This window comes from Solanum tuberosum, unplaced genomic scaffold (genome assembly GCF_000226075.1).
Source record: "Solanum tuberosum cultivar DM 1-3 516 R44 unplaced genomic scaffold, SolTub_3.0 scf00566, whole genome shotgun sequence".
In the NCBI taxonomy this organism is placed as follows: Eukaryota; Viridiplantae; Streptophyta; class Magnoliopsida; order Solanales; family Solanaceae; genus Solanum; species Solanum tuberosum.
The window spans coordinates 256,525-279,665 of NW_006239496.1; the positions used below are offsets into that span (position 1 = coordinate 256,525).

Below are 23,141 nucleotides of genomic sequence, written 5' to 3' on the forward strand. Positions count from 1 at the left end.
GGAGGGGGGTGGGTCGGGGTGAGGGTGGGACAAAAAAATTGTAATTTGAAATTGGTGGAAAGTTTTGGAAAATGTTTTCCTTGATTTTTGAAGAGAAGTCATTTTCCTTGAATTTGAGGAAAATGAGTTGATTTGGAAAACATTTTCCAAAACATTTAACCCAACCAAACATGAGAAAATTGGAAAACATTTTCCGGAAAATGTGAAAATGTTTTCCTTCATACCAAACACACCCCAAATTTCGGCTGCTCTCTCTTTACGTTCATATTTTATCAAAGAAAATATTGTCAAGCATTCTCAAGTCAACGCAAAAGTCAATTTTGAGTTTTTTTTTTGTCTTCTTTTTTTTTATGCATGTTATACACCTACAAAACATCATACAGAAAATAAATTTTAATTCAGACAAGGACTTAATCAAATAATTTTGTTGTGTTATCAGAAAAGATCACATGCATGGTTTATGATGTATATATGTTTGGTTCTCATTTTTTCACCTCTAATGTAGTATTCTTAGATAAATAAATTTCTACACTGGTTTAATATCTCTAATATACTTTGTACTAGATTAAAACGAGTTTAGGTAAGATGATATGACTAGTTATGAGAATTCATATAGCAAATGTTATTAATTTCTGACATGGTTATAACTCAACTATTGATAATATACTATCCATTTTTAACAACCACCCCAATGATTTGACCCATTTACAAGAAAGAACCGACCCAATTTTTTAATATCAGAGTCGATATATAAATTTTAAACCAATAAGGAATTATTTTGGTTGTTGAAATAATCATCATATCTTATTTTTTATAGTCTTAATATTCACACTTTGTCTGTTCATATTTTATTAGACAAAATTTGTCATTGTCAAGTCAATTTTTTTGTTTTTCTCTTTCCTTTGTTTATCCGTGTGCTACACTTTTTTTTTCAAGTAAAAAAGACTATCATATGGAAAATAAATTCCCTCAAAAAGAAAACAAGATAAATAAGAAATGCATAAACTTGTTCGTTGAATACATTAATTTGTTTCTTCTTCTTTCCTCTGCATAATAATTTTGTGTTCCAATTCTTCAATGATTCTTGCGAGCCATTTCGGATATCCAGTTGAAACCATGAAACATACTACATATAATCCAATACATAGTCTAATTCCATAGCTTATAATAACAGCTTTCGAAAAAATATTGAGATATTCAGTATTGCTTTCTTGATCGTCTATATGGTATAATTTGCCTCTGATAATAGATCACTGCCACAACCTTTCTAAACTGGGAATCCACGTAATTCATCATTACCCTTAAAGGTATGAAATTAAGGTCCTTGAGGGATGCATCCTTGGAGACGATTGTAGGAGACTCGTTATTTGTCCTTGTTAATTCTCTTTCCCTCGGTTGCAGTACCCAAAATATCTTCCTCCGTCAATTCAGCTTTTGATCAACAGAAAGACTATTGAGTCGGTAGAGAATGGATGATGACATACACTTCATTCAAAGCATATAAACTCGTATAAATGACTAACTTACCTCATCCATCCAGAAATTTACAAAACAAAAAGAGTGAAAAGGTCAAAAACACACCTAAAGTATCCCGATTTTTAGTATACCTCAACTATTAGGTGTGTGAGTTTTCTACCTCATGAACTATCATCAACGACTGTTTATCAAAACATAACTTAACTATCAGCTGTTTCACTCTTCCTACCTGAAATATCACCTTAACGAAAAAATGCACTTCAATTTTTCAATCGAATATCTCTTCAGGGATACACATTAGATTCTTTTTCTTTTTTTGGTACAATGGAAAATCTACACACAATATTCATTGAATACATCAAAACATTACATAACTTGATATATCATCAATATTCATTATATTACATTTCCTAAAGTTAATAAAGGAACAAAAAGCCATAAGCTGCAGTTTCTGTTATTGAAAGATTTCTAGCTCTTCTCAATCAATCTTGCCATAACTTCTTCTTCCAGGACACCAGCTGCTCCTCACTGTAATCCAAATATCTTAGTTAAACGTCAACTGAGGCTGATCCTTTTAAGAATCTTCTACTTATATAAATTATTGGAAATGAAAAACTTATTAGTATAGACTATAGAGCATCAATTAGTAAAAGAAAAAGGTATTAATAGCTACAATAAACTAAAACATCAGTGTAGAATTTACCTCAAGTTCTGAAATCAAAACTTATAACTTGTCTAGAAGTGATTATTTCTTCTTCTGTTATTCCTTTGCCTTCCCTGCTTCTTTCTCCTTCCCATCATTATTTTGTGCTCCAGCTCTACAATGATTCTTGCAAGCCATATCGGAGTTCCAGTTGAGAACATGAAATATATAATCGATAATCCAATACATAGTCCACTTCCATACCTCATAAGAGCAGCTTTCCAAAAATCATTCAGAAATTCAGAATTGCTTTCTTCATCGTTTAGTCCAGAAACGGTATCATTTGTCTCTGATACTGAATCAGTACCACAGCCTTTTGAAAGTGGGAATCCACGTAGTCCATCATTACCTTCATATGAATTGTTCTCAAAGGTCTGAAATTGATTTCCTTGAGGAATGCACCCTTCAAGATGATTGTAGGAAAGATTGAAGACTGCAAGAGAAGTAAGAGAAGCAAATTGTGCTGGTATCTCTCCTACAAGATGGTTACTTGACAGGTCCAATGATTCAACCAAAGATAAACTTCCAAGTGATGACGATATATGACCTTCCAATCCATTATGAGATATATTCAATATGTGAACTGCAATGAGTTCCCCCATGATACTTGGAATCTGCCCTCCAAATTTATTACTTGAAAGATCGATAACGGTGTACAAATACAAGATTCTCACTATTTCACGCTCAAATCCCTTGGATACGACAGCTACCGAGTCTTGGTAATATCCATCAGTTCCTTCATAATGTGGTGCGTTCATAGTTTGATCAATTGTCCTCATGGCTTTCAAATGTTGAAACAAACCCGTTGGTAAGTTTTCGGTGAAGGCATTGGAAGAGAGATCTAACATTCGAAGATTAGGAAATATGTTTTCAATCGTTGGAGTTCTAATGGACCCATGCAATTCATTGGATCTCAAGCTTAATACTTGCAGCTTTGGAAGAGTTCCCAACCACATCGGGAATATATCAATGAGGTGATTATCTCCTAAATCAAGAACTTGCAACTCTTTGCAATTGGCCAAAGATTGGGGAATTTTCCCCTCTAGTTTATTGCCGTGCAAGTTGAGGCTTCTCAGAGAACTTCCAAATCTAAAAGTTGTTGGAAGAGTCCCTGTAAGACTGTTGTGGTTCATATCCAGAACCTGGAGGCTACTGATATTACCCAAACATTGCAGAATTGCTCCCTTCAAGTTGTTTCTCGCCAAATCTAGCATTACCAATGATGTGAAGTTGCAAATAGATGAAGGAATTTCTCCACTAAGATTATTTTCTGATATGAAGAAGTATGTTGTGGAATTTGGTGGCATAGATAGGGACCCTTGAAGAGAATTGGATCGCAAATCAATTGTTTTTAGAGATTGAAAAGGAGTTAAGTCCACACTTGTCAGCATGTTGTGGGATAGATTAAGACTGTTCAATGAAAACATCCAGTTAGATGATGCCCAATCTGGAAATCTTCCTTGAAGCTTATTATTAGAAAGATCCAAGTGCTCAAGCTTCTTGGCGGATCTTAGAAACTCCAATTCTTTCACTTCACAGGCAGCCAACTGTAAGTACACAAGTGATTCAGGCAAAGTAAAATTAACTTTGTTTTCATTTGTGAATGAGATACTATTATATGAAATACCAAGAGATGAAAGATGTTTGAGGTCTGAAAAGAAGCTGACATCCACACTACCACTAAAATTATTGAAAGAAAGATCAAGAGTTGTGAGGTTCACAAGGTTTTGAATTGACTCGGGAAGATGGCCTTGCAGCTGATTATTGCCTAGATCAATAGATAATAGTGAATTGGACTTGATATCCTCAAGCTGACCAGAAAAATGGTTATTACTCAATTCTAAATCAGTTAGTGAAGGAAGGGAGAATATCGATGATGGTATTGTTCCATTTAGGAAGTTACCTGCAAGGAACATATACTCTATGTGAGTGAGATTCGAAAGAGATTCAGGAATAGGCCCCCAGATATTGCAGAAATAAGAAACAAATTATTCAGTGACGTTAGATAACCAAGAGACTCAGGTAAATAACCAGAAAAATTCACTCCTTGGAGATTTAAATCTGTGAGAGATGCGCTGCTGTTCCATTTGGTCTTTGGGAAATAACCATTGAGATGATAATTGATGGATAAGTCAAGTATTTTTAGTTTGGGCAGGTGAAAAATACTCTCCGGTATTACTCCATACAACTCTGAATGCCCAAGCACCAGCGTTGTAAAATGAGAAGAAAAATTAAGAGGAATGGTGGAAGAGATGCTTACACCACTAAGATCAAGCACTCTTAATAGGGTCAAATTCTGAAGGAGCAACCTAAAATCATGGGCTGCAAGTCTTTGCACAGTGTTATAAGATGTCGAGAGAAGAAGAGATTGTAACTTGTAAAGATGAGAGATTTCAGAAGGAATTTGACCTGAGAAATAGGAGTCAGAAAGATCAAGATATGTCAACCTTGAGAACCTGCCAAATTCAGGCGGGATGTTAGAATTAGAGAAGTTATTCACAGAAAGATCAAGCCTTTGGAGATGAGAGAGTTGGAATAGGCTGCTATTGGAATCAATCTTCCCTACAAGACTGTTGCAACTGAGATCAAGTTCAATGACATGGCCAGTCATCTCATCGCATATCACTCCATCCCACGAGCAGCAATCTATGCTCATATTCCATGAACTTGCATAATAGTAGAAATTACACAAAACTAATGAGGGATCAACAGTAAGAGTTTTCTTGAATTTTAGAAGAGTGGAGCTTTGATCTTTGCGGCACAGATGAGGTATGGATGAAGAAAAAGAAAGCTGACAGAAACAGACCAAGAGAAAAAACGAGAATTGCCCATAGCCCATGTTTAGCGTCAATGAGTTTAAAGCTGATAGTGAAAATCAAGAACAGGCTACAGAAATATATATAGGCTGATATATATTTAGCAAGGACTCTTTCTTTTTGAATAATTTGAAACTTGAAACATCATATATAGTTAAGTATTTCACCTTAATTTTTAACTGCCTTGATTGAAATGCCTAGGTAGGTATTCTTTTTAACGTATATATATGATATTTTGAATCCCCTTAGTAAAAATCTTGTTTTGAATTGGCCGCATTATTAGTCTAGTCAAGTATAAGAAGACAAATAAGTAGGACAACATTACTTTCAAATCGGCCATGTTTTGTATTAGTCTAAAGAAAATAAATTGTCTTTTGTGAGAGCTGAATATATATCATATTTAGAATTAGTGCCAAACAAGGACTGGTTCCTTCATGGAAATCAATTCAAAGCTTATATGTTGATGAAAATATTTTAAGTCTAGAAAAAGACTATTTTGTTGGAAGTTTTTGTTGTTTCTAATGTCTTGCATAAGAAACCAAATAAGTAGGAAAACATTACTTTCAAATAAGTTTTATTCTTTTGTAATTGTCTAAAGAAAAACAAATTGTTTTTTTTGTCAGATTATTTCAGTCAACAGAAGCACTTTTGAGTTAAATATATTTTGTTTCCAATCAAGAGACTGTTCGAATTCGGAAAGAAATGTTTACCCACGACCTGTGTTCAGTGGCGGATGCAGAGTAAGAATAATTATAGGTTCTAAGAAAGAAAATCAAAGAGAATTATTTCCATATGATCTTTTTTTTTCAGATAAAAGATGAGACGTTTCAGAAGGAACTTGACCTGAGAAATAGGAGTTATAAAGATCAAGATGTGTCAAGCTCGAGAACCTGCCAAATTGAGGCGAGATGTGAGAATTAGAGAAGTCATTATTAGAAAGATCAAGCCTTTGGAGATGGGTGAGTTGGAAAAGGCTGTTATTGGAATCAATCTTTCCTACAAGACCGCTGCAACTGAGGCCAGTCATCTCATCGCATTTGACTCCACTCCATGAACAACAATCTCTGCTCATATTCCATGAACTCGGATAATAGTTTAAAGTATACCAAAGTAATGAGGGATCTACAGTAAGTGTTCTCTTGAATTCTAAAAGAGCGGTGCTTTTGCTAAAACATCCAATTATTAAATAATCAGATCATCGATTGTAGTTAGACCCTGAAATGACAGATTCAACTAATTACGGTAAAGATTTATAATTTTATTCATATAATTACTCCTCTGTCGCACGGTATACATAGTCAAACTTTTACTAGCTTAAAACATCAACAAAGTCTAATCCTTTTTAAAAGCTTCTACTTAATGAAAATACAAACATGCTTAGTATGAATACCAAATACTCGCAATAAATTAACAGACCAGCATAGATATTAACTTGAATCAAATCTTGTTCCGTTGGTAACTTGTCCAGAAGCGATTACTTCATCTTCTATAATTCCTTTGACACCGTTGCTTCTTTCTCCTTAGTTTAATAATTTTGTGTTCCAGCTTCTCAATGGTTCTTGCAAGCCATCTCGACTTTCCAGTTGAGAACATGCAATATACTATGGATAATCCAATACATAGTCCACTTCCATAGCCCATAAGAGCAGCTTTCCAAAAATCATTTGGAAATCCAGAATTGCTTTCTTGATCGTCTAGCACAGCTATGGTATCATTTGTCTCTAATACCCCATCATAGTTACCACAATCTTTCGAAAGTGGGAATCCACGTAATCCATCATTATCTTTGTATGAATTGTTCTGAAATGTGGCAAATTGAGGTCCTCTAGGGATGCATCCTTCAAGATTATTGTGGGAAAGATTTAAAAATTCAAGAGCTGTAAGAGAAGCAATTTGTTCTGGTATCTCTCCCGAGAGCTGGGCAAATGAAAGGTCCAACGATTCAACCAAAGATAAATTTCCAAGTGTTGGTGGTATATGACCTTGAAATCTATTATGAGACAGATTCAAAACCCGGAGTGCAATGAGATCTCCCAGAACACAAGGAATTTGTCCTTCAAATTTGTTGTTTGAAAGATCGATAACGTTGTACAAAGACAAGATTCTCACAACTTCAAGCTCCAATCCCTTTGTTACGACATCTACCGAGTCTAGGTAATATGGATGAAATTCAAAACTTAATGCCTTCATTGATTGATCAGTTGTCCTCATGGCTTTCAGATGTCGAAACAATCTTGTCGGTAAGTTTTCAGAGAAAGCATTGCAAGAGAGATCTAAGATTTGAAGCTCAAGAAACATATTTTCACTTCCTAAGGTTCTAAGGGGTCCATGCAACTTGTTCGATCTCAAGCTTAAAATTCTCAACTCAGGAAGAGTTCCCAACCACATCGGGAATGTGTCGTTGAGATGATTATCTCCTAAATCAAGAACTTGCATCTCTTTGCAATTGGCCAAAGATTTGGGAATTTTTTCCTTTAGTTTATTGCCATGCAAGTTGAAGCTTCTAAGTGTTCCAGCTCTAAAAGTCAATTGGAAGAGTCCCAGAAAGATTGTTGTGTTGCATATCCAGAACCTCAAGATGACCACTCATGTTGCCAAAACATTGCGGAATTGCTCCCTTTAGATTGTTTCTACCCAAATCTAGAATTTGCAGCGATGTTAAATTGCAAATAGACGGATGGAGCTCTCCACTGAGATTATTATGTGACATCATCACATACTGGAGGGCACTGATATTACCCAAGCATTTCATAATATTTCCTTTCAAGTTGTTTCTTGACAAATACAGGGTTGCCAGTGATGTCAAATTGCAAATAGATGAAGGAATTTCCTCAATCAGATTGTTGTCATTGAGAGACAGAACTTGCAAGTTTCTCAAATTACCAAAGGATGACGGAATTGAACCACTGAGTTCATTATTGGATAATAACAGAGTATTGAGGTTTTTCAGGTTCCCTAACTCACTAGGAATTGGGCCAAAGGGTTGATTGCTATAAAGGTACAGAAGTTTGAGCTCTGTTAAGTCGCCTATAGTTTTTGGAATTAGATCAGAAAGATTGTTACGTGATAAGATTAATTCCTGAAGTGACTTCATCTTCCCTATTTCTGCCGGAATATGACCTGTTAATTGATTTTCATGAAGATAAACTTCAACAAGATTGACAAGTTTTCCTATTTCTGCAGGAATATGACCTGTTAATTGGTTTGTATCAAGAAAAACCTGAACAAGATTGACAAGATTTCCTATTTCTTCCGGAATAGAGCCAGAAAGCTGATTCTCATAAAGATGCAAATAGGTCAACCTGCTCAAATTCCCCAATGAAGTAGGAATAGAACCACTAAGAGAGTTAGAACTCAAATCTAGTTCAGTAAGAGACCTTAGGTAACCTATTTCTTTAGGAATGGAACCATTTAAATGGTTATCAAAGATGTGGAGGGTCTCAAGCTTGGATAGTGAGCCGATTTGTGGTGGGATTGTGCCTGAAATCTGATTGATGGACAAGTCAAGATAGACAAGATTAGTGAGATTACCAAGCTCAGGTGGAATGGTTCCGGAGATATTGTTCATGCTAAGATCAACATATTCAAGGAAAGGGAGAGATGAAAACAGAAAAGCATAGAGGGTACCAATGATACTAGAATTTGCAATATTCAACCTGTTTATCCTACCGTTAAAGCATATAACTCCATACCAGTCCCGGCATGCGTTAGAGCTTGGTCTCCATGAAGCCAATAAGGAGTTATTCTGGTTCTTGAAAGTTGCTTTCCATTTCAGGAGGGAAGTTGTTTCCCCAGTGGAAGCAAAAGTAACTGTAAAGAGAGATAAAAGAGTAAAAAACTGAAGTAAAGAGAATATTTTTTTGGGAACCATCATCATATTTTGAGTTTATTATTTTGGGTTTCAATGAACTAATTGTGGAGGGTTCATAGGATTTTATATTGTTCAACACAAGTCAAGTTTGTGTTATTGTGTTTCTTATTTTTTTTTCTTTAATTAATAAAAGATAGTCAACCAAATGTCAACTGAGATTCCCCCAATTCAAGGTGTGTTCGGTAGGAAAAAAATATATTTTCTAGGAAAATAAGTGAATTTCTTACTTATTTTCTTGTGTTTGGCACATAAACAAAATGTGTTACATTAAATCATTTGTGTATAATCAAGACAAATACTATAGAAGGTGAGAGTGGAGTGACAATGAAGTGTGTGGAGGACACAATGAGTGGAATTCTACTTGTGGAACTTAAAAAAATTATTGTTTTAAAAGTCCTTGAACAAGTCTTGTCGTGGAAATTTCAATGAAAGCTACTCCACGCTGTAATTATTTCCAAATTCCACCTTCACCAATTGTAAATTTGAAAAGAAACTGGGAAATTAATGTTTGTTATTCTCAAGTCAATGCACAAGTTTTGCTGTGGAAATTTCAAAGAAAGCATATTTAAGTATCCAAAAAAGTAGAGAAACAACATTTTCCAATGAGACGTGATAATTATTACTCCCCCTGTCCCAATTTATATGACTCACTTTCCTTTTTGGTCAGTCCCAAAAAGAATGACACATTTCCTTATTTGGTAAATATTTAACGACATTATCCCTATTTTACCCTTCTTGAAACTCATCATTTCAATAGTTGCACTCTTTTAATTTAAAGAAAAAGTTATTGAAATGCAGTAAAGTACAAATACTTTTCTCTTTTTCTGACAGTCAACAGTACTTTAAACATTTTTTTCAATACTTTGTCATAACCTTTTCTTTCTTTTCACCACTTCATATTCTTTCTTTCTTTTACACTAATGATAGAATTGTGAAGTACGTTAATGTAATTTTATTTTTATTTTTAAAAATTAAAGAATGTACAATCAAAAGTTGTCCTCACTTAAAAAATATTTGATGAATATTTCTTCTTTTTTCTTTAGTTCAGATTTACAATAAAAATAAAATGAAAATTTTCAAATATAAACTTCAAAAAGTAAAATTTTCTTACATTTACCAAAATGAAAATTTTATTTCAACATGTTAAATTTACAATGTCCCAACAAAAACTTTAAACCATTCCAAAAGTAAATTACACTTTGCATGATTTTAACATAAACATTAAACTATCCAAAAATTAAATTAAATTTGCAAAGTTCTAATATAAACATCAAAATGTACAAAAACACAAGTTGTTTTAATACTTGTAATCCCATCACTGTTGAAGTAGAGTTAAAGCTTGATTAACAACATCAACATAGCAACGAACTTGAAGTGGGAGATCATTTTCTCTTTCGAGTCTTTCTTTGTTCATATGAGGCACTTTGTAGTTATTGCCACCGCTATCTTTCATCACCTCATTCATACAGCATTGCAAAGTCAAAAATACATGATTGAGTCGTTCTACTTTCATTTCATTGAAGGATTTTTCAACAACCTCCACTAATGCATCAACATTTGAAGGAGCATTTTGATATTGAAGAGATTGAATTGCTCTAAAAAATCCAAGGTCCAAAACATTAAGATCAAGACTATTAGGGGGTTGAAAGCATAACTTAATATCAAATCCATCCCGTTGAGCGGCGCCCATGAATTCCAAATCATTAACACCAATATGTGGTCTTGCATTATCTTGTTGGATGAAAATGGGTGACCTTGACGTTGAAGCTGGCCATTTTGATCGAATGGCTGGAAGAACTTTCTCTATCAAACAAGCTCTTGTGATATCTTTAGTCACCGATAAAATTGGTTTTGTTTCAATAGTTCCTGTTGTTCGATTTTTGCTATTCCGTTTGGCTGGTTCCTTAACTACAAATGGAAAAATTCCTATTTTTCCCAAAAATAACTCAACTCCATTAGCGTCAAATCTAGGACGTGCAACAACTGCCATAAACATAACTTTTGTGATAAAAGTTTTACTTTTGCAAGAACGATACGGATTAGACTCTTCTTCTTCGGGAAGAAGATAATACCTTTCAAAATTTTTCGATAAGTAAAATCATTTTTCATCGATATGGACATAATTAAACATGTCTATAAACATGGGATTTGAGTGTACTCTGATCAATCATTGAGAGGCAAAATCGAAGTCTCGCTTTTTTGTTTTCTTCGGTCAAGTGCGGTTTGATGGCGTTGGTGTGTGGCCTAATTGCACCTTCTTTCACACGTCGAAAAATTGTTGATTTTGCCATATTTATTGCAAAAGAAAGAGATCAAATATTTGTTCGACGACATAGTGGAATTTCGTTGAATAAGTTGATATCAACTTGTATGCGTTTTCTCTCAACTCTGCCTGCAAGATTAGTAGAAACATTTACCATGTCACCATTAGCAACACATAATCTAGCTTGTCTCCAAATACGATCAATGGTACTTCTTGATGTGTTGAACATAATACGTGCTTCCTTTACAGAACCATGTTTAAGTTTTCCATTCTTACTTTCTTTCAAAAGCCACTTTGCAATTGCTCGACGCTCGTTCAGATTCAATCGCCTTTTTATGGTAATTGGGTCTTCTGAAAATTCAACACTCATTTTAAGATCACTAATTGGAAAAAATGTAAAAGGAAGAACTGAAAAATTAAAGATAAAGTATCTCTACTTATATATGGAGTCCATTAGCTAGTATTTTAAAATTTGGCAAAAAAATTGGCGCTAGAAACTGAAAATTTTGATCTTTTCCCACGTTTTTTTTTATGTTATCAATTTTTTGAAACTACAATTAAAATTATGAAAAAAAAAACTACTTTTACCTGCAATGACAAAAAATCAATCATTTTGGAATATATCTTCTTCATTGAAAGACTAAGGGAGAGGGAATGGAGAATGCAGTAGAAAAAAGAGAGAGAAATAAATATATTTGACTCTTTTGGATTTACATTAATGATTGATGTGACATTAACTTATAAGAGAGAGAAAAGTCATAAACTTTTCTATTCAATGTCAGATGTAGTATTTTTTTTTATTTAACAATTTAGACTTATTAATAAGGGTATTTTCGGAACATAATAGAGTCTTTCCATTTTTCTTAAAGTTTGTGCCAAATCAAAGTACATCATATAAAATGGGATAGAGGGAGTATTAGGGACCTGATATTTAGAATGAGACGTGACTTTTTGTATTATTATTTTTTTTTTTTTGCTTTTCATTCGGTTTTTTATATTCACATTAGGGTTTGCATTTTCGCCGCGTAAGGCCTATTAAAGGGGGGAATAACACCAAGTTTTTGCACCAAGTGTCCCTCTAAATATCTTTTTTCTTGCACCTAAAAGTATTAATGCAGTTTTTTGAATTTCCGAGTAATTGCAGTGAGTCTTGTTGTGGAAATTTCAAACGAAAGCTACTTAACGCACAAATTACTTTCGCTTTGAATTTTCATATGAAAATAAATTACTTACGAATTTTATTATCAAAAGAAAGAGGAAAGTGGGGAAACTCAAGCAAGGACTGCTGCCTTCATTTCAAATCATCATCAATTCCAAGTTTACAAAATGTCAAATTTACTGTTCCTCACTGCTAATAATATGAACTTTAATACATCTATTTTCATTAAATTTTAGATATCGATAGCCTATATTTTCAAATTAAAATTCACATATTTCGAAACATGGTTTCAACTCATTAATAAACTTGATTTAGTCACTGCTAATAATTTTAGGGAAAATGCATAAGTATCCCCTAGTCTATGCCCAAAATCTCTGAGACACCTAACATTTACTAAGGTCCTATTACCCCCCCCCCCCGAATTATTTTATATATAATTTTCTACCCTTTTTCGGCCTACGTGGCACTATCCTTGAAAATTTTGTCAACACGCGCTGGGCGCACAAGATAGTGCCACGTAGGCCGAAAAGGGGTAGAAAGTTATATATAAAATAAGTTTGGGAGGGTAATAGGACCTTAATAAAAGTTAGGTGTGTCTCTGGGATTTTGGACAAAGGCTGAGGGGGTACTTATGCATTTTCCCAATAATTTTATTCCAAAGTGTAACTAATTCCAAGTTCCACCTTGACGTATAGTAAACTCATAGCAACAAAGAGGGAAAGTCGATGCATAAGTCTTGCAATGGAAATTTCAAAGAAAGAATAATTAAGCAGACAAAAAAAAAAGTAGAGAAGTGTCATTTTCAAAAATTAGACACGACTAAGTCAAATATCAGTGTGTCATGTTTTTTTTCTTCTCAAAGGAAAAGGGGCATATATAGTAACCCTCAACTTTACGATTTAGAGACGATATACCATTGTTAAAAAACTGTTGCATATATACCCTCGCCATCTAACAAAATATTGACCCTTTTTAGTTAACAGACCTGAATGGACACGAAATTTAGAACAATGAACACGTGGCTTTTTTCATGATTTCTCATTTGGTTTTTGATATCCACATTAATAGGGCCATGATTAATATTGAAGAGAATTCAGGTTTTAATTAGTAATATTTTCTTGTTTTAATTTGTAACACATCAATTACTTAATTTTCACTACAAACACATGTTTAACCATCCATTAACAATATATATAACTAAGGCTAATCCTATTCAAAATCTTCAGCTCATTTTCAATATGCTTTGCATAGAGCATCGATCAGATGTTGTTACAACGAATAAATACGAAAGCTAATATATTAGTAGTTAAAATAAACTAAAAAGATTATTATAGAGCTTAGCTTGATCAATACCTAAAGTTCTGAAATCAAATCCTTCTTGATTGGTAACAATTGTCTAGAAGCGATTATTTCTTCTTTTGTAATGCCTTTGACCTCGCTGCTTCTTTCTCCTCCGCGTAATGATCCTTTGTTCCATCTCTTCAATGATTCTTGCAAACCATTTCAGATTTCCAATTGAAATCATGATATATATTATGGATAATCCAATACATAGTCCACTTCTGTATCCCATCAGAGCAGCTTTCCAAAAATCATTGAGAAATTCTGAATTGCTTTCTTGATCGTGATCTAGAGCAGATTCGGTATAGTTTGTCTCTGACACCTGATCATGGGCACAACCTTTTGAAATAGGGAATCCACGTAATCCATCATTACCTTCATATGAATTATTCTCGAATGTATGAAACTGAGGTCCTTGAGGGATGCATCCTTGTAGATGATTGTGGGAGAGATTTAAGAATGCAAGAGATGTAAGAGAAGCCAGTTGTTGTGGTATCTTACCCGAAAGTTGGTTAACCGATAGATCCAATGATTCAAGTGAAGATAAATTTCCGAGTGATGATGGTATCCGACCTTGCAATCCATTATGAGATAAACTCAACACATGAAGTGCAATGAGATCCCCAATAATACTTGGAATTTTTCCTCTAAATTTATTACTTGAAAGATCAAGAGCAGTGTACAAATACAAGATTCTCACAATTTCATGATCCATTCCCTTGGTTGCAATTGTAATAGAATCTTGGTAATACGATTCTATGTAAGATGATCTTGGTGCCTTCAATGATTGGTCAATTGTCCTCATGGCTTTCAGATGTTGAAACAGACTTGTAGGTAAGTTTCCCGAGAAGGCATTGTAAGAGAGATCGATGATGCGAAGCTGGGGAAACATGTTTTCTATCCTTGAAGTTCTAATAGATCCATGCAACTTGTTTGATCTTAGGCTTAAAACTTGCAGATATGGCAGAGTTCCCAACCACATGGGGAATGTGTCGTTTAGGTGATTATCACCTAAATCAAGAACATGCAACGCTTCACAATTGGCCAAAGATCGAGGGATTTTCCCCTCTAGTTCATTTCCATGCAAGTTGAGGCTTCTAACCTCACTTATGATTCCAAAAGCCGTTGAGAGAGTCCCAGAAAGATTGTTGTGGTGCATATCCAAAAGCTCGTGAAGAAAAATTGCACTTTTAGAATATTTTCATTGAATTACCACGTGGTCTTTCTCTTCATATTCTTAAACTTCTGAAGAGTTTTGCCAATCCTCATATGGAAGTACAGCTCTGACAGGCAACTTACCAACCACATTGTTAGAAAATCCACCTTGGTTGACCGCTATCGCTCTGATTGAGCTGTTTGTTGCACCTGATTTTATATCTCATTATTTAAAGATCTTTTTTTCTTTCGTTGTTATTGCCGGTCTAAGCGGAATGTAGCTAAATTAGATGTCTATTGTTCGTCACACCTGACTTTTATATCTCATCATTTATAGATCTCTTTTTTTTTCACTACAAGTCGCCGATCTAAACAAAATGTAGCTAAATGAGATGTCTACTGTTCGATCTTCTTTTCTTTCAATGTTGCCGCCAATCTAAGCAGAAGGCAGCTAAATCAGATGTCTAGTGTTCATCCTACCTGACTTCTATACCCCATTGTTTGTAGATCTCCTGTTCTATCATTGCCATTGCCGATCTAAGCAGAAGGTAGCTAAATCAGATGTCTACTGTTCGTCGCACCTGACTTCCTATATCTCATTATTTATAGATCTCCTTTTCTATCATTGTCGATGCCGATCTAAGCAGAAGGTAGCAAAGACAGATGTCTACAGTTCATCGCACTTGATTTCTATATCTCATTATTTATATATAGAATTCATTTTCTATCATTGTTGTCGCCGATCGATTTCAGATACCTAGTGACGCCGCCAATCTAAGCAGAATGTTTCAGATACCTAGTGACGCCGCTGATCTAAGTAGAATGTTTCAGATACCTAGTGTCGCCGCCGATCTAAGAAGAAGGGTTCAGATACCTAGTGAACTCATTCGTAATAAGTAAGGGTTTAATAGGCCCCCCTACCTCACTTGTGTCGGAGAATCTTTTTTTTTTCCTCTGTTTCACACTCAGTATCTTGTATTCGTCTTAAAATTTTGACTAAATCAAACTCAAATCGTATACAGTCATTAAAAAGAAATTTCTTTCAAAAGATTTTTTTAATTCTCAGGATTCAAATCTGCTTCCATCACAACCCACAATGTAATAAAGGACCTCAAATCCTCAATACATCATTTTGTAATTATGAAAAAATAGCCAAATGTCCCCAAACCTAGTATTCAATTACTGACTACACATGGATTTTATGGGAACATTTTAAAAGTAAAATATATATCCCTTAAAAACCTATTAAATATTTTATCTTTTCTACTTTTAAATTAACAAAAATATATTTAGGAGTTATTATCTAAAAAACCATAGAATATAGAACGATATCACAATATCCCAACAAAAATAGAAATAAGGCCTACACCCATTTTTCCAACCTCAAAATCCACTTGTAAAACTACATTAGATATATATATATATTTGTTGTTTATAGAAATATTTCTATTTCCCCGTTTTCTCAAACATGGCTTTATTTTAATTTATCAAAGAGACAATTCAAAACTAATATTTTTTCCCTTTCTCCAATAAGAGAAAACAATAATTTATTAAATAATTATGTCATTCTTCAAGAATACAAACCAAGAACTAACTAAAAGAAATAATAAAGAATAAAAATAGAAAAGAACACAAAAAAAAAGTCATCACCACATCATCATTTTGCTAGCTTTTCTAGTATTTCCCTTAACAATTAAGACATGAATACGTACCTTACATGTCTTTTTGTTATACATATAACAAAGAAAATAATCCTAATATAAAGTTCCATACTATTTTATATAGTCTTTGATTATTAATTCACTTTTCGGTTAGATTTGCTGTTGCGATACTAAACTTTCATAAGGACATATTACCTCCCTAGACTATTTAATACCGTACTTTTTACTACCTGAACTATTTAATAGTGTATTTTTAAAGGTATATATGTGCCCACGTAGACATATTACTATTTATAATTTTTACATTATTTTTTATGTCCACGTGGGCAAATATATACGTTTAAAATACGGTATTAAATAGTCTAGGGAGGTAATAGGTTCTCATGAAAGTTTAGTATCGCAACAACAATCCGACCAAAGTTGGGGTGTTTTTCAGACCCTTATCCCTATAATTTTTATACAACAATTTTGATAGTCTTATCAGTTATCAATAATCTTGAGTTTTCAAACTCATTAAATTTGATGCAACAACTCATTCAATTTGATGTTACATATTTAAGTGAAGGTAGTCCCTAATCTATTGCAGTGGGTCATGGGGGCAGTTGTGCACTATAAAAAAAAGTCATATGACATACACACCAAACTCATTCAATTTGATGTTACTCTATCACCGAAGGTATCTAGATGTGCCCTCTCAAAATTTGTGTGTCTGTTTATGTATTATTTAATAGGGAACTAAAACACTTTTCAATCAGCCCATTGTTTAACTATATTTTTTCTTTAATGAAATAACTGTAATATTATTGCTTAAAAACCATACAAAAACTAATTAAACATCATTTACATCACAATGTTACACAAGAAAAACAAATGTAAATTGTCAAGTTAAGCTATTATTTCTTCTTCTGTAACTCCTTTGCCTTTGCTGCTTCTTTTTCCTTCCCATCATTATTTTGTGTTCCAGTTCTACAATGATTCTTGCAAGCCATCTCAGATTTCCAGTTGAGAACATGAAATATATTATTGATAATCCAATACATAGTCCACTTCCATACCCCATAAAGGCAGATTTCCAAAAATCATTCAGAAATTCAGAGTCATTTTCTTCATCGTCTAGTCCAGATGTGGTATCATTTGTCTCTGAATCATTACCATCATTACCACACCCTTTTGAAAGTGGGAATCCACGTAATCTATCATTACCTTCATATGAATTGTTCTCAAATGTATAGAATTGAGGTCCTTGAGGAATGCACCCTTCGAGATGATTGTAGGAGAGATTTAAGACTTCAAGAGATGTAAGAGAAGCAAATCGTGCTGGTATCTCTCCTACAAGATGGTTACCTGACAGGTCCAATGCTTCAACTGAAGATAAACTTCCAAGTGATGACGGTATATGACCTTGTAATCCATTATGAGATAAATTCAGCACACGAAGTGCAATGAGATCTCCCATAATACTTGGAATATATCCTTCAAATTTGTTGTTTGAAAGATCAACAGTAGTGTACAGAAACAAGATTCTCACAACTTCAAGCTCCAATCCCTTTGTTACGAGAGCTACCGAGTCTTGGTAATATCGATTCCCTTCATCACTTGGTGCATTCATCGTTTGATCAACTGTCCTCATGGCTTTCAAATGTTGAAACAAACTCGTTGGTAAGCTTTTTGTGAAGGCATTGGAGGAGAGATCTAATATTCTAAGCTGAGGAAACATGTTTTCAGTCGTTAGAGTTCCAATGGACCCATGCAATTTATTGGATCTCAAACTAAGAACTTTCAGCTTTGGCAGAGTCCCCAACCACACGGGGAATGTGTCGTTGAGGTGATTGTCTCCTAAATCAAGAACATCGAGTTGCTTGCAATTGGTCAAGGATTGTGGGATTTTCCCCTCCAGCTTATTCCCATGAAAGTTGAAGCTTTTGAGTGCACTTCCAATTCTAGAGGTTGTTGGAAGAGTCCCTGAAAGACTGTTGTGGTGCATATCCAGAACCTCGAGGCTACTGATATTACCCAAACATTGCGGAATTGCTCCCTTCAAGTTGTTTCTTGCCAAATCAAGCATTACCAGTGATGTCAAATTGCAAATATCTGAAGGAATTTCTTCAGTGAGATTATTATGGGATATGAAGAAGAATCTTGTGGAAATTGGTGGAATAGGTAGTGAACCTTGAAGCAAATTGGACCGCAAATCAATAGCTTCTATAAACAGAAGTGGAATTGAGTCAACACTTTCCAGCATGTTGTGGGATAAATTAAGACGTTGCAATAAGAACATCCAGTTAGTCCATGCCCAATCAGGGATTCTTCCTTGAATCTTATTATTTGAAAGATCCAACTGCCAAAGAAGCTTAGCGGATCTTAGAAACTCCAATTCTTTCACTTCACATGCGGCCAATTGTAAGCTCATAAGAGATCCTGGCAAAGTAACATTATGTTTGTTCTCATTGGTCAACGAGATACGATTATATGAAAGATCAAGATAATAAAGTTGTTTGATGTCAGCAAGGAAGCTGACATCCACATGGCCACTAAAATTATTGAAAGAAAGAATAAGGCCTGTTAGGTTCACATGGTTTTGAATCGACTTGGGAAGATGGCCTTGCAGCTGATTATTACTTAAATCAATCCAGATTAGTGAATTGGAATTGAAATCCTCAAACTGACCAGAAAAGTGGTTATTACTCAAGACTAAACGACTTAGTGACGGAAGAGAGAACATCCCTGATGGTATTGTTCCATTCAGGGAGTTACGATTAAGGTGCAAATACTCAATGCGGGTGAGATTTGAAAGAGATTCAGGAATAGGCCCTCATGCACTGCTGTTCCATTTAGTCTTTGGAAAATAACCACTGAGCTGATTATTGTTTTGTAAGACAAGTGTTTCCAGATTGGGAAGGTGAAAAATACTCTCAGGTATTATCCCGTACAATCCTGTATTTCCCATCCTCATAGTTGTCAAATGAGAAGAAAAATTTGGAGGAATGGTGGAAGAGATATTTATGGAAGTAAGATCAAGCTCACTTAATTGAGTCAAATTCTGAAGGAGCAATTTCAAATCATGGGCGGTGAGTCTTAGAATAGTTTCAAATGATGGGGAGAGGCTAAGAGACTGTAATTGACAAAGATGAGAGATTTCAGAAGGAATATGACCTGAGAAATAGGAGTCAGAAAGATCAAGAAGTGTCAAGGTCGAGAACCTTCCAAATTCAGGCGAGATGTGAGAATTAGAGAAGTTATTAGAAGAAAGGTCGAGCCTTTGAAGATGTGAGAGTTGAAAGAGGCTGCTATTGGAATCAATCTTTCCTACAAGACCACTGCAACTGAGATTAAGTTCAATCACACAGCCAGTCATCTCATCACATATGACTCCATCCCACGAGCAACAATCTCTGCTCGTATTCCATGAACTCCTATAAGAGTAGGAACTACACGTAACTAATGAGGGATCTAAAGTGAGAGTTTTCTTGAATTTTTAGAAGAGCTGTGCTTTGATCTTTGCGGCACGAATGAGGTATGGATGAAGAAAAAGAAAGCTGACAGAAACAGACAAAGATCAGAAATGAGAATTGCTTGTATCCCATGTTGATTATAAATACTGAGTAAGTCTGTGTAATGAGAGTTGATAGTGAAAATTAAGAAAATGCTATTCATATCTATATAGGCAGATTTCTTTGACTAGTCCAATTTCTTTGAAAGGTACACTTACATCTGTAGACAAGGACTTAACCAAATAGTTTTGTTGTGTTAAGTCAAGACAGATAATGAATTATGAATGTAAATGTGTTACACATATAAGTCAGACAAAGACAACCAAATAGTTTTGTTGCGTTAAGTTAAGAAAGATGATAAATAATGAATGTAAATGTGTTACACATATAATATAATTCAGACAAGGCCATAACCAACTAGGTTTGCTGTGTTAAGTCAATAAACATAATGAATTATGAATGTAAATGCGTTACACATATTATTAAGATAAGGACTTTACCAAATAGTTTTGTTGCGTTCTCATTCCACTTGCCCGACTCTAAAAAGTATAATGACTTTTTCATGTTTCCCCCCAAAGAAAAAGAGAAGTTAGATATATACTACTCCTAAGATAATGTAAATGAGGATCTTAATTAATGATATTGGAAGTTTGGAACACAATTATCCACAAACTATTGAGTCTATACTGATAATTATTATGGGTGTGATTTAACGGACAATGAAGTGGATGAAAACCATAAGAGATCTGTAGGGTTCAAATCTCGGTAGAGACACAAAAATACTAGTGATTTCTTCCCATGTGTTAGAAATCTGAGATAGAAAACCTCCATTCGTATCGTTGCTGGTGCTGGTATGTTGGCTTGATATAATTAGCTTCAGGGACATCCCACACTCTGCCTTCACTTCTTTCTCGAGCTCGATTATATTAGGGACAACGGATAATGCATTCTCAAGTTCTAAGTTTTATTCATAATTAAGTCCCTCTTAGATTATGTGAAGTGAGTATTATTCATTTGCAATGTACAGTAAGTAGATAGGAATCCAAGAAATTCATAAACTTCATTCAATACACTACTAATATTTCATTGAATACATTAAAACATTACATAACTTGATATATCATCAATATTCATAATATTACATTTCCTGAACTTAATAAAGGAAGAATAAAAAGCCTACTTATAAACCAAAAGCTGTAGTTTCTGATATTATTGTATCTCTGATGAGCATTCCAACAAATTCTTCTCCAAGCACCTGCATGTTTGAATTTGTTTATTTACTGTCTGATGTTTATATTTACACAAAGAAAGTCAAGGCTTTTATTTTATGCTAAAATTAAATTACAATTTGGAAGAAAGTTATTAAGTCCGACGAATTTTACTGTTGATTCACACTTGAAGAATTACTTGTTAAACCAAGCCTCTAACCAGATAATTGGATCACAGCTTCCAACTAATTTTGGACAGAAAAATAAGCTTTGTAGAGCATTCAATTAGTTGCTGATATAACTAATATGAAAATATTCAGATATAGTTAGCTGCAATATTCTAAAGCTCAAACTAGAACTTAACTGCATACCTGAATTTTTAACTCTTCTACATGCGATTATTTGCTTCTTCTGTAACTCCTTTGCTTTCGCTGCTTCTTTCTTCTTCCCATCATAATTTTATGCTCCAGCTCCACAATAATTCTTGCAAGCCATATCGGTTTTCCAGTTGAGATCATGATATATATAATGGATAATCCAATACAGAGGCCACTTCCATAGCCCATAAGAGCAGCTTTCCAAAAATCATTCAGAAATTCAGAGTTGCTTTCTTCATCAAGCTCAGATCTGGTATCATTTTTCTCTGATTCTGAATCATTATCATCACTAACACAGCCTTTTGAAAGTGGAAATCCACGTAATCCATCATTACCTATATATGAATTGTTCTCAAAGGTATGAAATTGATTTCCTTGAGGAATGCACCCTTCGAGATGATTGTAGGAGAGATTTAAGACTGCAAGAGAAGTAAGAGAAGCAAATTGTGCTGGTATCTCTCCTACAAGGTGGTTAGCTGACAGGTCCAATGATTCAACTGAAGATAATCTTCCAAGTGATGGCGGTATATGATCTTCCAGTCCATTATGAGATAAATTTAGCATGCGAAGTGCAATGAGATCTCCCATAATACTTGGAATATGTCCTTCAAATTTATTGTTTGAAAAATCGATTGTAGTGTACAAAAACAAGATTCTCACAACTTCACGCTCCAATCCCTTTGTTACGACAGCTACTGAGTCTTGGTAATATTCATCTCCTTCATCACTTGGTGCATTCATCGTTTGATCAATTGTCCTCATTCCTTTTAAATGTTGAAACAGACTGATCGGTAAGTTTTCCGTGAAGGCATTGGAAGAGATATCCAACATTCGAAGCTCAAGAAAAATGTTTTCACTTCTTAAATTTCTGATCGGTCCATGCAACTTATTCGATCTCAGGCTTAAAACTCTTAACTTAGGAAGAGTTCCCAACCACATCGGGAATGTGTCGTTGAGGTGATTATCTCCTAAATCAAGAACTTGCATCTCTTTACAATTGGCCAAAGATTGGGGAATTTTCCCCTTTATTTTATTGCCATGCAAGTTGAAGCTTCTAAATGTTCCAGCTCTAAAAGTCGTTGGAAGAGTTCCAGAAAGATTGTTGTGTTGCATATCCAGAACCTCAAGATGACCACTCATGTTGCCAAAACATTGTGGAATCGCTCCCTTTAGATTGTTTCTACCTAAATCTAGAATTTGTAGTGATGTTAAATTGCAAATAGACGAAGGGAGCTCTCCATTGAGATTATTATGTGACATCATCATATACTGGAGGGCACTGATATTACCCAAGCATTGCAGAATTTTTCCTTTCAAGTTGTTTCTCGACAAATACAGGATTACCAGTGATGTTAAATTGCAAATAGCTGAAGGAATTTCCTCAATCAGATTGTTGTCATTGAGAGACAGAACTTGCAAGTTTCTCAAATTCCCCAATGAAGCAGGAATAGAACCATTAAGAGAGTTATTGTACAACCGCAGATCAGTAAGAGACCTTAGGTAACCTATTTCTTCAGGGATAGGGCCAGAAAGGTGATTACCATCAAGATACAAAATGGACAAGATGGTCAAATTCCCCAATGAAGCAGGAATAGAACCATTAAGAGTGTTAAAACTCAA

At 34.5% G+C, this 23,141-nt stretch overlaps 1 protein-coding gene and 4 pseudogenes across 1 annotated transcript; all 5 read right to left on the bottom strand.

Annotated features, from left to right (window-relative positions):
* The window catches only part of LOC102582852 (receptor-like protein 12), a 10,420-nt pseudogene extending 5,323 nt beyond the window's left edge, over positions 1-5,097 (bottom strand).
* A 1,352-nt stretch (positions 5,098-6,449) lies between these two features.
* LOC102583188 (probable leucine-rich repeat receptor-like protein kinase At1g35710) lies at positions 6,450-8,910 on the bottom strand (annotated as a pseudogene).
* Positions 8,911-10,181: 1,271 nt separating this feature from the next.
* On the bottom strand, positions 10,182-10,856 carry LOC107058645 (uncharacterized). The gene has a single exon (XM_015304606.1). It carries the CDS (start codon positions 10,854-10,856, stop codon positions 10,182-10,184), a length of 675 nt encoding a protein of 224 aa, XP_015160092.1.
* A 2,828-nt stretch (positions 10,857-13,684) lies between these two features.
* On the bottom strand, positions 13,685-20,029 carry LOC102583516 (receptor-like protein 12; annotated as a pseudogene).
* Positions 20,030-21,036: 1,007 nt separating this feature from the next.
* LOC102583840 (probable leucine-rich repeat receptor-like protein kinase At1g35710) overlaps positions 21,037-23,141 on the bottom strand; it is a 4,503-nt pseudogene continuing 2,398 nt past the window's right edge.

Excerpts from the sequence above, each read along its gene's own strand:
- LOC107058645 (XM_015304606.1), bottom strand. The coding sequence starts at position 10,856 with ATGGCAGTTGTTGCACGTCCTAGATTTGACGCTAATGGAGTTGAGTTA.